Source organism: Ipomoea nil, unplaced genomic scaffold (genome assembly GCF_001879475.1).
Source record: "Ipomoea nil cultivar Tokyo-kokei standard unplaced genomic scaffold, Asagao_1.1 scaffold3069, whole genome shotgun sequence".
Classification (NCBI taxonomy): domain Eukaryota; kingdom Viridiplantae; phylum Streptophyta; class Magnoliopsida; order Solanales; family Convolvulaceae; genus Ipomoea; species Ipomoea nil.
Genome location: NW_017619497.1, coordinates 6,579,416 through 6,598,775, shown reverse-complemented (window position 1 = coordinate 6,598,775; position 19,360 = coordinate 6,579,416). Strand labels below are relative to the sequence as shown.

At 40.9% G+C, this 19,360-nt stretch overlaps 2 protein-coding genes across 2 annotated transcripts in view; one reads left to right on the top strand and one right to left on the bottom strand.

The window, feature by feature from the left end:
- The window catches only part of LOC109165085, a 137,369-nt gene extending 129,079 nt beyond the window's left edge, over positions 1-8,290 (top strand). The window contains exons 31-32 of the mRNA XM_019313702.1: positions 6,543-8,087; positions 8,199-8,290. Of these exons, the coding sequence (XP_019169247.1) occupies positions 6,543-8,063 (1,521 nt within the window). The 3' untranslated portion in view covers positions 8,064-8,087; positions 8,199-8,290. The remainder of the gene's footprint in view (positions 1-6,542; positions 8,088-8,198) is intronic.
- Positions 8,291-8,920: 630 nt separating this feature from the next.
- On the bottom strand, positions 8,921-9,712 carry LOC109164800. Its single transcript, XM_019313348.1, has one exon. The coding sequence runs from the start codon at positions 9,710-9,712 to the stop codon at positions 8,921-8,923; it is 792 nt and encodes a 263-aa protein (XP_019168893.1).
- Positions 9,713-19,360: the final 9,648 nt, after the last annotated feature.

The following is a 19,360-nucleotide window of genomic DNA, read 5'->3' as shown; positions in this document are numbered from 1 at the left end:
CGTCTAGGCTTGGATGAAATTGGGTGGGTAGTGAAGGATTAAGTAGGTGGCCAAGTGATGGGCAGGGGTATCAATGCTAGCCAATTAAACTTTTTGCAAGCCAAGGCTAAATTTAAAAAGTATCAAAAAAAAAAAAATTGTACTGACATTTAAAAATGCATTCTAATTTTACAAGTTTTGGCCACCTTGACAATCTTAGATGGTGTCCATAAATTCATACAATAATTATCAACTCGCACGGATCATTTTGTTTTTTAAAGTTATCACATTCTACCACAAAATAATCCAAGATAAATTTGTAAATTTTGGCCTAACTCGACATCCCTAAATAGTGCTCATGAATTCATACATTATGTTTTTGCATTTTGAAAAGCCACCTAACTCACTCTCAACCAATTAACATTTGGGATGTTAGGTGGAAGATATCTTGCTAGTGGATCAAATAGTATGTCTCAATACTATTTTCTATTTTTGTTTTATAAATTTTTTCAAAAAAATAAAATAGAAAAACATTGCAATTATCGAACATTTCAATGTTGTGTCATCCGAATAAATGAAATTCAATTCTCTATAATTTATAAGCAAATTTTTTTTTTTTTTACCTAAATACCAAAAAAGATATACACTAAAAACTTGTTATTTTGTGTCAAAAGTGTATCCATCTCAATTGAAAAAGGGCATGAAAAATTTGAAATTTTTGTATCACAAGTTTGAACTCCAAAGTCAAGTGTAATACTTATGTCCCAGAGATTAGTAAAAATGGTAAAACGCGAGTACTAATAATTTAATTACTTTTTGAGGAAATCAACACTGTGATCCTTTAATTGTTTATTAACTGTCAATGTTATCTCTATTTTTCAATTTTGACTAATATGATTTTCGAATTGTTTAAAATTTTGTCAATTAAACCCTTTCTGGAACTAAATTGACGAAATTTTAAAAATGTGGAAATTACCATTTTGGACCCGAAAATAGTTTAATTGACAAAATTTTAAACAATTCGAGAATCAAATTGGTTAAAATTGAAAACTATGGACTACATTGACAGTTGAAAAACAATTGAGGAACCAAAATGGTGAATAACTCTTACTTTTTCATTAATTAACTATTAGATAAAGAGACGGAGATAAACAATAACAAACATGATAATGATTTATTGGTCTGAAATAATAAAATTACAATGAATAAAAACAAACAAGCATAAGTGGTTAGTACATATGAAAATTGAGTTACAAAGAATAAAAACAAACAAGTATCTATCCTTCACAATCATGGAGAAAGTTGCAGGAGACAAGATGATGGGAAGATGTAATGTACTAATGTACATCCTTGTTTCATACCTAGAATCCACTGTACATAGAAATTGGAAATTACTGTGTGTGATTGTTGTCACACTGTAACAGGGTGTCCCCATTCCCACAACTTGTTACACCCTACATGTTTCCATCTTGGGTTTGCACGTGCAGAAACTTTCATCATGACTTATCAAAAATGCGACTAGCTACCTTATACCAATTATTATTTTGGTTGGTGCGTCTCCACTTGCCGGCAAAGTTTATCACGACAACCAATCAAGTAATTACACATTTTATTTCGGATTTTCATCTTAGCTTTTTAATCATATGATATGATAACTGATAAGTGCTACCTGATACAATGGTTTATCAAGAAGATGATAAATCTTTATGTCTCGATCTCAGGACTCGATTTATCCAGCATAATGTAAAAATTTCTGATTTGACTTGTGTCTTTGACTTTAGCCTAAATGACTTTATCTTTTGTCGCCGGTATTAGTCATATTTTAGGAGTTTAAAAAAAAAAAAAAAAACTGAATGAGGGATTCAGTATCGGTCATTAATATTTTTTTAAAAAAAGCTCTAATCTATAAATATATATATAACTAATTAAATAACATCAATCTCGACTCTAGAACCTTAGATAGGCAGAGGCTAATAGCCTTTATAATATGATGATAGTGCAAGTTTCTATTGATTCACCCGTCCTTTTGTATTAACTAGTTAAATCATAAATTTGTTAATTTCACTATAAATTGTACCTTCAGAATTTCACCGAACTTTAAACCATTCTTTAACCTAATCATTCATCACTAAACCAACATATTTTCTAATAATCATTCTTAATCTAATTTTTCTTGAATAAATTTGAGTGACAAGGAAAACTTACCGTCATCATCCGAAAATATGTACGGGCTAAATCTCACCCCTGTATAATAGCAATTATATTGATTTTAGAAATGGAAGTTTGTATATCTTGAATTGGAGTGGGAGACTTGATAATGGGCTCAATGTATTTGATGAATTGTTGCACTGCTCTTCCTAACATTCAATTCGGGCTGCATAAATGTTTATATCTTGTTGGACCCAAGAACCATATATATACCATGATCACCGCAAAAAAAAAAAAAAAAACTAATCATTGAATTTTTTAAATAAAAAATAAAAAATTAGAGCATCCATATTAGTGATTTTTTCATAATTTTTTAGATGAGTTGGAAGTGAGATACGATGATTTGAAAGAGAGAGGTGAAAGGAGAGATAAGAATTTGTATTTGCAAGGAGGAATGGACATGGTATTTTCTGGGCTTCAGGATGAGAGAGAAAAGCTATTCAGATATGCTTCTCTTGCCCGTTGAGTGCACGTACAAGCCGGCGTGTGTCGCCTAATAAGTCTCTTCTGTTAATTTTTTTTTGACATTTATGTTTTCTGGCAATTTATATCCTACACCACGGCGCGCGTTGTACTATGCGCCCAGATGCAAAATGACGACGTTTTAATTATTTTTTTTTTTTTGAAATTTCCCGTCCCAGTGAATGGCAGTAGTCTTTCTTTAAAAAAAAATCCGTTGTTCAAGAATGTACATAATGTTATACTAGAATACACATAATGTTATACATGAATGTACATAATTATATAACAAAATATACATACTCTTTTTAAAAGATAATACACATAATCTAACATAATACATAATAAACATAAACTTTTAACATAATACACATCAACTCTTAACATAATACACACAAATTTTCTGATTCGGATGTACATAATTGTATAAAAAGAATGTACATAATTGTATAAAAAATACACATAACTGTATGAACCAATACACATAACGGTGTGAACAAATACACATAACGTTGTGAACAAATACACATAATCTCAGCAACTTCCTACCGCGCCTCCCAACACTACCCCAAAACGACGTCGTTTTGGGAGGAGCGCGGCGCACAGTGCTATGTGCGCCGTGGTGTAGGATATAACGATTATTGTTTTCTTTTTCTCCCATTCCATTTTCCCTTTCTCAGTCATACTTACAAAAACTACTAAAAAACTACCACTAGTGTGGATGCTCTTATACAATTAATCTAGAACATCTGCTAGAGAGCGAGAGGCACCTTCAATTCTATTATTAAATGCTTCAGAAGACATAGTTTCGAAAAAATAAGACGTTGGCCTTGTTTGGTAAATGGCGGTTAGCTGTTAGCTAATTGTGTTAATTAGAGAGTATAACTAGTTGATAACATTAGCTGTTGTAGAAAAGTGTTTGGTTTTTTGAATTTTAGCATTTTAGAGTTGCAAAAAGCTAATTAACCAAACACTTATATTGATATTTTAACTAAATCAAACAATTAATAGTGATAAAAAAAAAAAAAAATCAAAACCAAACAGGGCCGTGTTATGTTTTTGTTTCTTTATTTAACTTTTTTGATGTATCAAACAATTAAAAGAAAAAATAATCACACAGAATTAAATATCTAGTAGCTGCAGTAGGTGACGTAGAACACAAGGAGAAAAAAAAACTGAGTCAAGGAAATAATTAATACATTCTTCAATACTATAGAAATATAAAATGCATGATTATATAAGCCATACATTCTTCCCAAATTATATAGGCCATACATACCCAGACGAAAACACAAGACAAATATATATAAATGCAGAAGTTTAGGGAATTGAAAAGGGCATCTGAAACCAATATAACATAAAGGGAAAATTATTATTTTTGGCCGCTCAATTATTTTTCTAAGTGTGAATATAGTCTCTAATTTTCAATTGCAACCAATCTGATCTTTAAATTGTTTAAAATTTTGTCGATTAAACTATTTTAGGGACCAAATTAATAAAAATTTAAAAATGTGAAAATCATCATTTTAGGGTTAATTGATAAAATTTTAAACAATTCAAGGATCAAATTAGTTGAAATTGATAACTAGAAACTATATTGATAATTAGGAAATAATTGATGAACTAAAATGGTAATTAATTCTAACATAAATATTAAATATTAAATTAAATATAACTAATAACTACACAAGATCATCGTTTCAGGGTGAAATGCATGTAGGTAATGGAAAAAGAAAAATTATATGTACTCTCATTCTTTACCGAGCTCACATGAAAAAAAGTTATATATATATCAACAACTATCACGTCAGAAAGTAAGACTTGAAAGTAAATATAGTAGAACTCAATGAAAAACGACAGTAGAAACAAAAAAGCCATTCATAAACTTAAGACTTTCTTTTTTGTTTGAATACAACTTAGACTTTCTTTTTTGTTTGAATACAACTTAGACTTTCTTGATCGTCCATTCCCAACACATGCATCACTTTGGACCTCTCTCCACTATAAAAGAAGCTCCATCATTCGCATTGCTTCACCAACCCAATACATATATACAGGCCTAATATCAACTTTCATCCATACTAACATATATGGAGATCACAAAGTTATCTTCTCTTTTATTATCCTTGTTGTTTTTAGCAATGGCTTTCATACCCTGCGCTATACCCACCAACATCACCACTGATCAGTCCTCTCTTCTTTCTTTGAAATCCTACACCACCTTAAGTCCCAACCATACATTGGCAAACAACTGGTCCATCACTGCTTCTATTTGCAACTGGATTGGAGTTGTTTGCGGATCCAAACATCGTAGAGTGGTCACATTAGACATATCAAATATGGGTATTGTGGGTACCCTTCCTCCACAATTAGGCAACCTCTCATTTCTTGTTTCTCTTAACATAAGTCGCAACAGTTTCTATGGAAATTTGCCGAGAGAGTTAGCCAGCCTACGCCGACTACACTACATAGATTTTAGTTATAATAATTTTAGTGGAAAAATTCCAGTGGAGATTGGCAATCTTGAGAATGCAAAATGGCTGATGTTGGAAGTTAACCAACTTGATGGTCCTATCCCCTTCACCATCTTCAACATTTCCACATTACAAGTTTTGGTCCTCAACAATAATAGCTTATCTGGCCCTCTTCCAATGAAGCTATGTGAACGTGCTAAAACACTCAAAGTGCTACAACTGCATTTCAACAAGCTGAATGGTGATATTCCAAGGAATTTATCAAGTTTCTCAAAACTTGAAGTTTTGCAGTTGAATTACAACAATTTTGCCGGGACAATTCCGAGAGGGATTGGGAGCTGTGATATGCTTCAACTTTTACTACTCGATAATAACAATTTTGAAGGTATGTATGTTCCTGCATTAGGCTACCAGAGTAATGCATGTTTGGTCAGATTTAATGGTTTTCTATAATAATTTTAAATACATATACATTATATATGACTCATGTTTTAATTTTGTAGGAACAATACCCGAAACAATTTTTAACATTTCTGCACTAACTATTATAACACTGGAAAACAACCATTTATCCGGTATTCTCCCACCAAACATGTGTTCACATCTTCAAAAGCTTGAAGAACTAACTTTGTATAAGAACAAGCTATATGGCAATATTCCAAGGAGCATAGGTGAATGCACTAAGCTTAAAGTCCTTTCAATGTGGGAGAATCAACTAAATGGATCGTTGCCAAGAAAAATTGGAAATTTGACAATGCTAAACACTCTTGATCTTAGTGAGAATTCCTTGTCAGGTATGGTCGGTAGAGCTCTTCTTTTTAGTTGCATTTCTTGCATTCTCACCACACTTCTTATCTGATATACTACAAAATGAAAGAAAGATACTATAATGTGAATTTGGGAACTCCGGCCAACATCACAACTACATATGAATATTGTATTTAATTTGTTCGTGACTTGGGTAACTTGAATATTATATTGACAGGTGAAGTACCCAGAGAGTTGGGCAACCTTTATAAACTAGAGATCCTTGGATTGAATGATAATGCATTAAGTGGTTCTATTCCGTGGGGAATCTTCAATATTTCAACTCTTGAAATACTAGCACTATCAGCTAATGTGTTTTCAGGTACTCTTCCAACATCTTTAGGTTATTGGCTTCACAATTTAAAAGAATTGTACCTTGGCTCAAACAATATTGGAGGAGTTATCCCAGCCCAAATGTCAAATGCTTCCAACCTTGTTGTTCTTGAACTTGGCATCAACCAATTCGTAGGCTTCATTCCGAATTCCCTTGGAAACTTAGCACAACTCGAAATTCTAAGTCTGCCTGACAACAATCTAACAACTGATCCTCAATTTAGCCTTATCACTTCATTGGCAAACTGTAGAAATCTCCATTCATTACAGTTATCAGCTAACCCTTTAAACGCCATGCTCCCAAATGCAATCGGCAACCTCTCCACCACTCTCCAAATTTTCTATGTTGCATATTGTAACATCAGGGGACGAGTTCCACAGGAGATTGGCAATCTAAGCAGCTTATACGAGTTGAGTTTATGGTCCAATGACATTATTGCATTTTTGCCTGCAACCATTCAGGCTCTTCAGGGTCTTCAGGAGTTAGACATATCAGATAACAGATTTATAGGATCATTTCCAGATGTGGTCTGTAAACTACAGAATATGTTCCGGATAGACTTAGGAAAAAATAAATTTTCTGGTCCAATCTCAGATTGTTTAGGGAACGTTTCTTCCCTGAGAGAGATCTATCTGTATGAAAACGATTTCACTGTCTTTCCTCCTACCCTTTGGAGCCTTGAAAACATTTTGAGGGTCGATTTGAATTCGAATAACTTGAGCGGTTCTCTACCTCAAGAAATCGGAAATGCAAGGACGGCAATACTTATTGATCTCTCATATAACAAATTATCTGGAGAAATTCCAAGTAGTATTGGAGGTTTAACAGAGTTGATAAATTTTTCTGTGTCTCATAACAAAATCCAGGGTTCTATTCCTGACACATTTGGCAAACTCTTGGATCTACAATTGTTGGATCTTTCTGATAATAAAATCTCCGGAATGATTCCCAAGCCATTAGAGCGACTTGTAAGCATGAAATATTTCAATGTTTCGTACAACAGATTAACTGGAGAAATTCCAAGTGGAGGTCCTTTTGCCAACTTCACTTATGAATCATTCTTGTCAAATGTTGGTCTATGTGGGACTCCTCGGATGCATGTCCCACCTTGCCCCTCTAATACTCCTCGGATGCATCAATCAAAGAACAACACAGTGGTTCTCATTGTTCTTGTCTCGTTGGCGGTTCTTATAGTGCTAATTGCCTCTGTTTCTGTGCTATGCATTTTCAAGAAGCACAGCAGGGAGGAGGTTCCAGAAGAACCAAACTTTCTGTCAGCAACAACACCAGCAAGATATTCCTACTATGAACTCCAACGGGCAACAAATGGATTCGATGAAAGCAACTTGCTAGGTAGTGGAAGCTTCGGATCAGTTTATAAAGGGATTTTAAAAAATGGGATGCACGTTGCTGTCAAGGTTTTTCGTTTGATACATGACGGTGGAAATAGGAGTTTTGATAGTGAGTGTAAAGTTTTGCGCAATATTCGTCACAAAAATCTCACAAAAGTCTTTGGCAGTTGCTCCAACTTGGATTTTAAAGCATTGGTGCTAGACTACATGCCTAATGGGAGTCTGCACAAGTGGTTATATTCTCACAATTATTTTTTAGATATGATACAAAGAGTGCGTATAATGATTGATGTGGCATCGGCGTTGGAATATCTTCACAATGGTTACTACATGCCCGTTATCCATTGCGATTTGAAACCCAGCAATGTCTTAATAGATGCTGATATGATGGGACATCTGAGTGACTTTGGTGTTGCAAAGCTCTTAGAAAGAGGGAATTCAACACCTTAGCAACATTTGGTTATATTGCTCCAGGTAAATGTTTTAATTTTTTTTTTTCACTTTTTGGATTTGGTTTTAATAATATTCATCACATAACACTATGCAACTCTTATGGTATCTTATTTAATTTTGCACGGCTTCTAGAGTATGGACAAGAAGGTCTTGTGTCCAACCGTAGTGATATGTACAGTTATGGCATCATGTTGCTTGAAGTTTTCACAAGGATTCAGCCTGCAGATGAAATGTTCAATGAAGATTTAAGTCTAAGAAGTTGGGTGCACAATGCATTTCCCCTGAATATAGATCAGATTATAGACCCAAACTTACTTAGACCGAATGAAGAAAGGTACAATGAAAAATTACAATGTGCGTTGGCTATTTTTGAAGTAGGCTTGAAATGCTCAACAAAATCCCCTCGAGAGAGGATTACCATCAAGAATGCGTTACCAGCACTGAAAAAGATCAAAGTTAAACTTGTTTCTCTGTATGCAAGAACTTGAAGTACGTAGTATACATACCATATCATATTGTTTATCTTTCTTTAAAATGCAAATAAAATGTGACAGTTCCTTTTGCATATTTATACACCTAACTTTATTTGCATCTTATAAGCTCTCTAGTTTTGTGTTGTGCCAAGAATATACAAAAAAGGATACGTATTTGTACCTGAAAGAGGTAGAGATGATCACGGTTCCGGTTCGAACCTACGGTTTGAACCGGAACCGTGACTGTGCAAACCGGAACCGAACCGGAACCTATAAGGTTCCGGTTAAGGTTTGTAAAATCTTGGAACCGGAACCGCCGGTTCCGGTTCCAAACCGGAAAAAATTAAATTTTTTTTTTGAAAGCTGTAAACTCGAATATTATTAATGAATATGCGCAACAATGAAATCAGGGGGGTCACCATCCCATAACATAGTACTTTCCTGGTCAGTGACCCTAGATGCTAAAGTATGAGCAACGATATTTAAACGTCTAGGAACAAGCTGTAAATAACATGAAGTAAACTGAGCCATGATGGCCTGACACTCACAAACAATAATACTAACATACGATCTTGGATGCAAATCTACTTTGGATAGATAGGACTTCAACACCGAACAATCCATGGAAAGAGTTACCGAAGTGATCTGCCGGTCCTTTAACCAAGATAATGCCTCCTTACAAGCCAGTGCTTCTGCCGTTATAGCATTCTCACACAACGGTAGTCGTCCATTCAAAGCTGCCACAAAGCCACCTTGATCGTCGAGGAGGACCGCACCGAATGCCGCAGCCCAAGTCGTTGGGGACCACGCTGCGTCTACGTGGCATTGCAAACCAGAGGGCGCTGGATGTTGTTGCTGCTGCCGAAACAGTGCTGTTGGGCATGACTGCCTCCACGCCAAGAGGGCTGCTTCGGCTGCCAAACACACTTGCTTGGGCATCTTCATATAAGCCTCCCATACCGCAGAGTTTCGAGCATTCCATATATGGTACAGGACTGCAACAACTTGAACAAGAACATCCATGGTTAACACAATCATCGCATTCTGAAACCATTCAACAAAAGATCCACCATGCATAGAAGAAATAACAAGACTAGACTCATTCCAGACATGGCATGCATATTGACATTCAATCAGACAATGCATAATATCCTCAATATAGTCAAGACACATGGGGCAAGCAAGATCTACATCAACCCTCCTACTAACAAGTGCTGTTGTGGTTGGCAACACACCACTCAACGCTCTCCAAAGGAACGTTTTCCACCTGGGGGCACATCCAACTTCCATAAAGCTGGCCATTTTTCAAAAGTCGTATTATTCTGTATCTCCCCAACAATCTGACGATATGCACTCTTAACAGAATACAATCCATTATGCTCCTTATACCAGTACCAAGAATCCTCATAATCAGGACAGATTGGCACCCTACGGATTCGGTTCACATCCTGCAGGTCAAAAATATCATGTAGAATATCCAGATCCCAAGTATGAGTATCCTGATCCATCAAACCTGACACCTTTGATTCATAAATACCAGGCGGTAAATTAGTGTGTGTCATATAATCCAAATCTAGAAGCCAAGGATCCCCTCCAATAATAGTATTCCTTCCATTCCCAATCCTCCTCCTCACTCCCCCGCATACAAGACTATGTGCAGCCATTATACTCCTCCAGCAGTAGCTAGGATTACTTCCTATGGCAGCATTTTTAAAATCAGTTTTAGGGAAATACCTAGCCTTGTATATTCTTGCAACCAATGACTCTGGCTTCGTAAGAAAACGCCAACCTTGTTTACCCAACATTGCAAGATTAAAAGCTCTTAGATCCTCAAAGCCCAGGCCCCCAGCTGTTTTTGGTTTACTGAGACGATCCCAAGCCATCCAACGTATTCCACCTGCACCACCCTTATTCCAATAATATCTGTTCATAGTTCTCTGTATTGCCATACAGAGGGAATCAGTTAATAAAAAGACACTCATTAAATATTATAGTGTTTTTTTTAATTTTTTTTAAAATAATTCCGGTTAGAACCGGCGGTTCCGGTTGGAACCGCCGGTTCTGAACCGGAACCGTGGTCACCCCTAGAAAGAGGTAGCCAAAGGAGTAAAGTATGATTCTCATATCAAGCTCATCGTTGTATGAGATTTTCTTAATGCGATTTCTTTATTTTGTATAGTTTGCTACCTATTACATAGAAGTGAGTTTACTTAGTACACTCTCGCGGTAGTGATTGGAGATTTCCCTTGCATCCAAATAAAGCAAGATTGCTCTTTTTGTTCTCCATGCTAGTTTTAGTCCTTTGATTATTAGATTTTTTATCAACAATTTTAATAATGTCTTTGCAAGTGCACGAGTCAATTATAGTTTAATTAGCATATATTTTGGTCACCTTGACAACCTTAGATGGTGCTCATGAATTCATGCAATAATTATTAACTCACGCTGATAATTTTTTTTTTCTTTACCCATCCTACCACAAAATAAATCAAGACCAATTTGCGAATTTTGATCTAACTCGATATCCCAAATAATGCTCATGAAATCATACAATATGTTTTCGCATTTTGAAAAGCCACCTAACTCACTCTCAACCAATTAACATTTGGGATGTTAGGTGGAAGATATCTTGCTAGTGGATCAAATAGTATGTCTCAATACTATTTTCATTTTTTACTTTATAATTTTTTAAAAAAAAAAAAAGAAAAAGAAAAAGAAAAACATTGCAATTATCGAATATGTATTTTTGTCAAATCATCTAATATATTATCGAACATTTCAATGTTGTGTCATCTGAATAAATGAAATTCGATTCTCTATTAATTTATAAACAATTTTTTTTTTACCTAAACACCAAAAAAGATATACACAAAAAACTTGTTATTTAGTGTCAAAAGTGTATCCATCTCAATTGGAAAAGGGCACGAAAAAGTTGAAAACTAGCTTTGTATCATAAGTTTGAACTACAAAAAGTCAAAGGTACTGCTTATGTCCTAGAGATTAGTAGAAGAGGTAAATCGTGAGGTACTAATAATTTAATTACTTTTTCATTAATTAACTATTAGATAAAAGGATCGAGATAAATAATAACAGACATGATAATGATTTATTCGTTTGAAATATTAAAATTACAATGAATAAAAACAAACAAGCATAAATGGTTAGTACATATGAAAATTGAGTTACAAAGAATAAAAACAAACAAGTATCTATCCTTCACAATCATGGAGAAAGTTGCAGGAGACAAGCTGATGAGAAGATGTAATGTACATCCTTGTTCCATACCTAGAATCCATTGTACATAGAAATTGGAAATTACTGTGTGTGATTGTTGCCACTCTGCAACAGGGTGTCCCCATTCCCACTACTTGTTACATCCTACATGTTTCCATCTTGGGTTTGCACGTGCAAAACCTTCATCATGACCTATTCAAAAATGCGACTAGCTACCTTATATCAATTATTTCTTTGGTTGGTGCGTCTCCACTTGCCGGCAAAGTTTATCACCACAACCTATCAAGTAATTACACATTTTTATTTCGGATTTTTCATCTTTGCTTTTTAATCATATGATATGGTTAGTGATATGTGATACAATGGTTTATCAAGAAGATGATAAATCTTTATGTCTGGACCTTAAGACTCTATTTATCCGGCATGCATAATGTAAAGATTTTCTATTTGACTTGTATCTTTGGCTTTAGCTTAAATGACTTTACCTCCTGTCGCCGGTCTTAGTCATACTTTAGGAGTTAAAAAAAAAAAAAAAAAAAAAAAAAAAAAAAAAAAAACCAACAACAACAACAAAACAAATAAAATAACTGAATGAGGATTTCAGTAATCGTCATTAATATTTTTATTTTTTTAAAAGAAGCTTTGATCTATAAATATATATAATTAATTAAATAACATCAATTTTGACTCCCTTTTGTAGTATGAACACCGACCTGTTCAAGCATTAAGAGTCAACGTCGTCTTCACTGAAGCTTAATCTCATAACCTCCTATATAAGAGAGTTCACTATATGCCATCTGAGCACAAGTTGTTTGGCAACCATTCTTTAACCTAATCATTCATCATCCACTAACACAAAGTATTTTCTAATAATCATTCTTAACCTAATTTTCCTTGACTAAATTTGAGTGACAAGAAAAACTTACAGTCATTACTTGAGAGTATGTACGGGCTAACTTTCGCCCGTGTGTAATAACAATTGTATGATTGATTTTAGAAATGGAAGTTCGTATATCTTGAATTGGAGAGGGAGACTTGATAATGGGCTCAAGGTATTTGATAAATTGTTGCACTGCTCTTCCTAACATTCAATTCGGGCTCCATAGATGTTTATATCTTATTGGACCCAAGAACTATATATATACCATGATCACCCCCAAAAAATTTAAAAATAATAATAACAATAATAATACTCTAATCATTGAAATAAAAGAAAAATTAAAATTTATAGAATTAATCTAGAACATCCGCTAGAGAGCGAGAGGCAACTTCTATTATTAAATGCTTCAGAACACATATGCTCTATTTGATAATATAGTTAGCTTATTAGTTAATTTTGACTTATTTAATCATTATTACATGTTTAACTTGGTTAAATAGTTAATATGAGTATTTGACTAATTAGCTTTTTGTAACTGATAGTGTTAATTGCCACGTAAGCGGAAATAAATAAACACAAGACCAATTAAAGCAATTAAATGTCTTTTATTGATCAAGGTGAAGGCCCTAAGTACAATCTAAATGGCTCTTCCGAGTACCGACTGACTGCGATCGGGATTCTCTAATAACAACCTATCGATCGTCAAAAAGTCCTTCACACTGTTGCCACCGCGGGTATTTATAGCCGCGAGGCCGGAGACACAAGTCCGGCCGTCCGGCATGTCGCCCACGTAGCAACCACGTGTCGCCCTCCCGGGTGCCCTGCCTGTCAGCACGTAGTGCTGCCACGTGTCTCTTCTCAGCTCTCTCGCCTAAGGGCTACCGCTCGGTGGTCGACGACGCCGGTCGGGAACCGACCGGGTTCTTCTAAGAAATCCGACCTGTAACCTGCACAAATAAGGATAAAAGGACGAAGGCATGTCGGTCGGGGTATTCCCTACCAAGAGCCCCCTAGCCCGTGCCTTTTTGATCATCCGGGAAAAAACGGGACGGGATGAAGAAGCCCAACCGTCCGCCGCCAAACCGACCGGCCAGCTGTCATTCCCTTCACGCCACGTGTCGATGACTGCCGGCCTCTGCGACCGCAACAGTCACCTCGAAGTCAGGAGCGGTCGCGTCACGCAAGTGGATTGGTTTCCCGCCCAAATGCACTCCTATAAATAGGCCTTTGAGGCCCTCATTTGAACTTTTCCCAATCTTCTTGCATCGGTCGGTACACTCAGAGCGTCCCGAGCGAAGCATTTCAGCAGATCGGTCAAGCAAGTAGCTTTCCCGCTTTCAAGTCCCTGCAATCGGTAAGTTCTCTGGTCCTTAGCTTTTATTTTTCGCTTTACGCTTTCGCATAGCCAACTGTAGGCAACAACTAACTTCGACCCAATATCCCGAGTCCCAAACTAACCCCGACCGGCCTTTAGGTAGACAAAATATCAGATTCGGACAGCCAGAATGTGTCAGTTGCGGACTACGACGATGAGGTCGAACAAATCAACGAAGAGGTGGACATAATGCCTTACTCCCCGGAGGTCGTTCAACGACCACAAAAAGCCCCCCGAACGAGCCCCCGAGCAAGGAAGGTCGTCGAGCTCGTCTGGGACGTCAGGGTCCAGCTCGAGCGGATTAGGGAGCTCGAGCAGAGAGAGCGGGGAGATGTCCACAAGCGGACGAAATCTCCCGACCGAAGGCGTTCGGGATACACCAACTAGGGTAATTGGGGATTACCCTCAAGCCGAGCCCCAAGAAGATGATCAAGAAAACGCCGCAGAGCCGGTCGAGGAAGACTCGGCCGAACCGGCAGTACCGGCCGCAGGCGGATTCGAGTTCTTGAACAGCGAGAACGTCGAACATCAGATGAGTAAGCTGACAAAAGGAGAGGCGGCTAAAATCGCCGCAACACTCAGCGGTCGGGTCGAGTTTGATACCAACCGCCGGCTCGGGAACGTCATTGAGCGCCATCGGGGAAAGTGGATCGGGATGCACTACGATTCACTGACGGCCCCGATCACTTTCCCCTTCACCGGCCTTCTAACCGCATTTCTGGGCTACTACCAAGTCGTCCCAGCCCAAATTTTCCCGAATGCGCACAGGATGATTGCCTGCTTCCCTCAGATATGCGCTCGGCACGACGTGGCCTGCACAATGGAGCTGTTCAACTTTGTGTACCAAGTGAAGGTCCTCGCAGCTTCATATGGAGGCAGGTTCCTGATGACCCAATCCCGAGCCGAGATGTGTGCGATCGAGGGTTTACCCGGGAACAACCGGGGATGGAAGAACTGGATCTTCTCGGTCAAGTATGACCCATTGATCCTCCCGGTTGAGAGGACTTGGAGCACCCATTTCCAGAAACAAGTCACCCCGGTCGAGACAAAAGCCCTCCGGGATGCGGTCACAAAGATCTCGGGCGACATCTACGAATACAAGATTTTCCGGACGGCCGAGAGTTACGAGGCAGCACAATTGCCCGCCCCGATTTACAACCTGACCGAGAAGTACAAGCCCGAGCCAATGGGCGTAACGATTGCAAGGGCGCCCGCTCGGGTCAAGCGGAAGGACAAAGGTCTAACACTAACCAATCCTCCCTGACCCTAACATCCCGAACGCCCTTTATTCCCGGCCTAACCTACTTATTTTTTGCAGGAATGGCCGTAAGAGGACTCGACGACGAAGGCGCGAAGTCGCCCCCCCGGGCAAAGATATCGCTCGGGAAGAACAAGACCCCGACCGGGTCATCGGGAGGGGAACAGATACCAACGGCCCGACCCCTGGGCTCGACCACCACCATCGTCACCCCCGAGGGTGGAGTGGTCGACACATCTGACACCCTGATCACTCGGGGTGGGTACCCGCAAGGGTAAAGAGAAGGCGGTCGAGAAGGGCGCCGGAGACACTGCCCCGTTGAAGCGCCAGAGGAGGCAGAACAGCCCCGAGGTCGGGGCAGTTGCAGTCGACGCCTCCCTCCTGACACGGGTCAGCAACCTCATGCCGCTTTCGACTGAGGTGTCGAAGATGACCCCGACCCAACTGGCCGAGAAGCTAAGCCGCGACCTGGTCGAGGTGTGATAAAGCTGTCAATCTTGCTTTAATTTCTTAACTGCTTCTGCTCGGGCTAATTCGCTCGATTTTGCAAGCTTCCCAAGTGGGTCTTGCTCTTCAACGCCAAGCGTTATTGGCCAACGAGGCCACGACGTTCAAGAAGGTCGCCGAGCGGCGGCTAAAGGAAGCCGGCGATCTATCGGCCGAACTCAAGAAGGCTAAGGCGGACCGGGCTTTGGCGGACAAGGTGGCGCAGAAAGCGCTCAAGGATGTCGCCGACCTGAAGGCCCGAATGGAAGACCCGGCCGAGATGGCCAAACTTTTCTTCCGCGATGTCGAGACCGACATCAAGTTCATCCAGGAAATGCGGAAGAACTTGGTCGGGGACGAGCTGATGTGGGAATTCGGCCGTTGGGCCTTCAAGGCCGGGCAGCGGAAGATGAGGGAGAAGACACAGAAGAATATGGAGGGGAGGCGCTCGAGGGCGAAGACCTCCGACTCGTCCTGACGACTCTCCCGACCGCTGTCCCCGACCCCGGTGAGGCCCCATTTGGCCGAGAGGACGGATTTGTTACCGAGCCGAGTGGGGCTGCTGCTGCTGCGCCGAGCGAAATTATGTGGCTCGTGCTTTTTACGTTTTTACTTTCGATTGCATGTATGTCGAGCGCCTAATGCCCAACCCCGCGGCCTTATGGCCTGGTCGTGCATATTTCGCCCGAACGGCCTGCGGGCCCGACAAAATATCGACATCCAATGGCCTGCCCGCTCGGGATTTTCTCGACCTTTTGGCCTTGTCGAAAATTCGAAGACTGTTTGGCCTTTTCACTTGGGGTGTTCCCGATCATTAGGCCTATAGTACATACTTCATCCCTAGCCTCCACACTATTGTGCGCTCGAGGCACGAGTGGGTGCAATAGTGGAAAGAAGTTGGACGGATCGGGGAACTCTGTTGTAGCTCTGGCTTTCCCGATCGGTGGCGTGACCCTGATGTCCGCCGAAGAGGAGCGCATTTAACCGGTCGATGTATTCGCCCGGTTGAGTTAAGATCGGCTAATAGAGCCAAAACATTAGCGGCTATTAGAGCCTGATTGCTCACCCCTATCGATAAGAACCGAGGGAGAGGTGTTCATGGAGCGTAGAGCCCCTCTTCTATGTTGATGTTGAGCCTCGATCGGGTAGGTTACTAGCGAGGTTAGGATTACCCTACTTTGAATTAAGGTAAAGAAAAAATCGACCGGGCCGCCGTGTGCAAACGGTCGAGCAATCACCGATCGTATATACATTGAATTTTTCCGCTCGCATGCGGTTAAGCAAATATTTACAACAATAATGTACAATCAAACGACGAACGGAACCGACTCGCAGGTCGAGCCCCCACTTCGCCTAAAATTACAAAAAAATAGGCTAATGCCTAAACATAACGAGGTGCTCGGAATTCCAAGTCCCCTCGATCACCCGACCAGTTGTCGTCTCCAGTCGGTACGTTCCCAGCCGTACCACAGCGCTGATAACGTACGGCCCTTCCCAATTTTGAGATAGCTTACCACCTTCCAAAGGTTGACTGGCTTCCCGACGGCGTAAGACGTAATCTCCCACCTGAAAGTACCGAGGGTTGACCCGATCATCCTTCGAACTCTTTACTCTCTTCTGGTATTCGGCCATACGCCGAGCGGCTAACTCCCTCTTTTCCACGACCCCGTCTAGATCCACGACCATTGAGTGTTCATTCTCCTCTGCATTGTAAGTTCGTTCTCGGGCGGTCGGGATCCATGCCTCGATCGGGAGTCGGGCTTCAGCTCCGTAGACAAGGGCAAACGGGGTCTCCAAAGTCGCTTCTCTCGGGGTCGTTCGATAAGTCCACAAAACGTAGGGCAACTCATCGGCCCAACTACGACCAGCCGAATGTAGCTTCTTTTTCAGACCTTCCAATATTGTCCGATTGGCGTTTTCCACTTGTCTATTTCCCTGCGGGTAAGCCACCGACGACCGGACGTGGGTCGTCCCGATCGTGGCCAAGAAATTCTGAAAATACTGGCTTACGAACTGGCGGCCGTTGTCGCTGATGAGCTGCACGGGCACACCAAAGCGGGAAATCACATTGCGCAATAGGAACCGAGCACATTGTTGAGATGTAATCGTGGCTAGCGGCTCGGCCTCGATCCACTTGGAAAAGTAATCAATGGCAACAATAACAAACCTTCTGCGGCCGGCAAATTGAGGGAGCGGTCCCAAAATGTCCACCCCCCACCTTGCGAAAGGAATTGCAGTCGTGACCGGCTGGTAAAAGGTGGCCGGTCGTCCGGGCATCCGGGCAAATAACTGGCACGTCTCACATTCCCGAGCGAGCTTCTCACAGTTTAGCTGGAGGGACGGCCAATAATATCCGATCAACATGATTCGACGAGCCAACGATCGGCCTCCTTGATGTGACGAGAAAATGCCCGAGTGCAATTCCTTCATAACAAGATCGGTCTCAAATGCGGTCAAGCAACGCATAAGAGGGCCTCCATACGATCGCCTATAGAGACGACCATCCAAGACTTGGAACCTCGGGGCTCTAAGCTTGGCCTTCCGAGCACACTGGGGGTCGTCTGGGAGCCGACCGTGCTCAAGGAATTCCTTCAGATCGGTGATCCAGTCGTCTTCCGCCGGTTGAATAGGATTGACCGGCAATCGGTGGATACTGTGTCTCGGGATCACCAAAATCCGAGCGATCTTTGACATGTGTTCCGGGGCGTCTTGGGCCAATTTGGACAAGATTTCCGCGTCGGCATTATCCAATCGGGGTATGTGCCGGACGATGTACCCCCGGAATAGAGCAAGCTTCTCCATTGCAAGGTCCCGGTATAGCTGTAGCCGTTCTCCATTCACTTCATAATCACCGAGGACCTGGCCGACCACGAGCGCGGAATCCGTTTGAGCCCGAATATATTCAGCCCCCAAATCTCGAGCACACTGCAAGCCGTTGACAAAGGCTACGTACTCGGCTTCATTGTTGGTCGGATGGAACTGATACATAAGGGCGAAGTAGACCTTGAATCCCTCCGGGCTCGTGACTACCACTCCTCCTCCGGCCCCTTTCTTGCTGCTCGACCCGTCAGTAGCCAGCGACCACCACTCGACCTCAGGGTCCGCGACCTCGGGAGGTCGGGTATCCCGAGCAGTGCATTCGACCAAGAAATCTGCAAGGGCTTGACCTTTGATGGCTGGTCTTGGTCGGTATTCAATCGCGTACTGGGTCAGCATTAACGCCCACTTGACTAGGCGACCGGATGATGAAGCGGTTCGGAGGACTGGCCTGATCGGCTGATCGGTTAACACGCGAATTGCTCGACCCTGGAAGTAGGGAGCCAACTTCTTCGCGGCAATATACAAGGCAAAGACGACCTTCTCGAGCCGGGAGTACCGGAGCTCGAGACCATGTAGCGCGTGGCTTACATAGTACACTGGTCGCTGGACCCCTTCCGGATCGGTTCGGCACAATACTGCGCTTACTGCTCGATCGGACACGGCGAGGTACATGTCTAGCTCTTCTCCGAGCTCGGGCTTCGACAGTACAATTGGTGACATGAGATACTCCTTTAGCTCGTCGAAAGCCGCTCGGCACTCGTCGTCCCA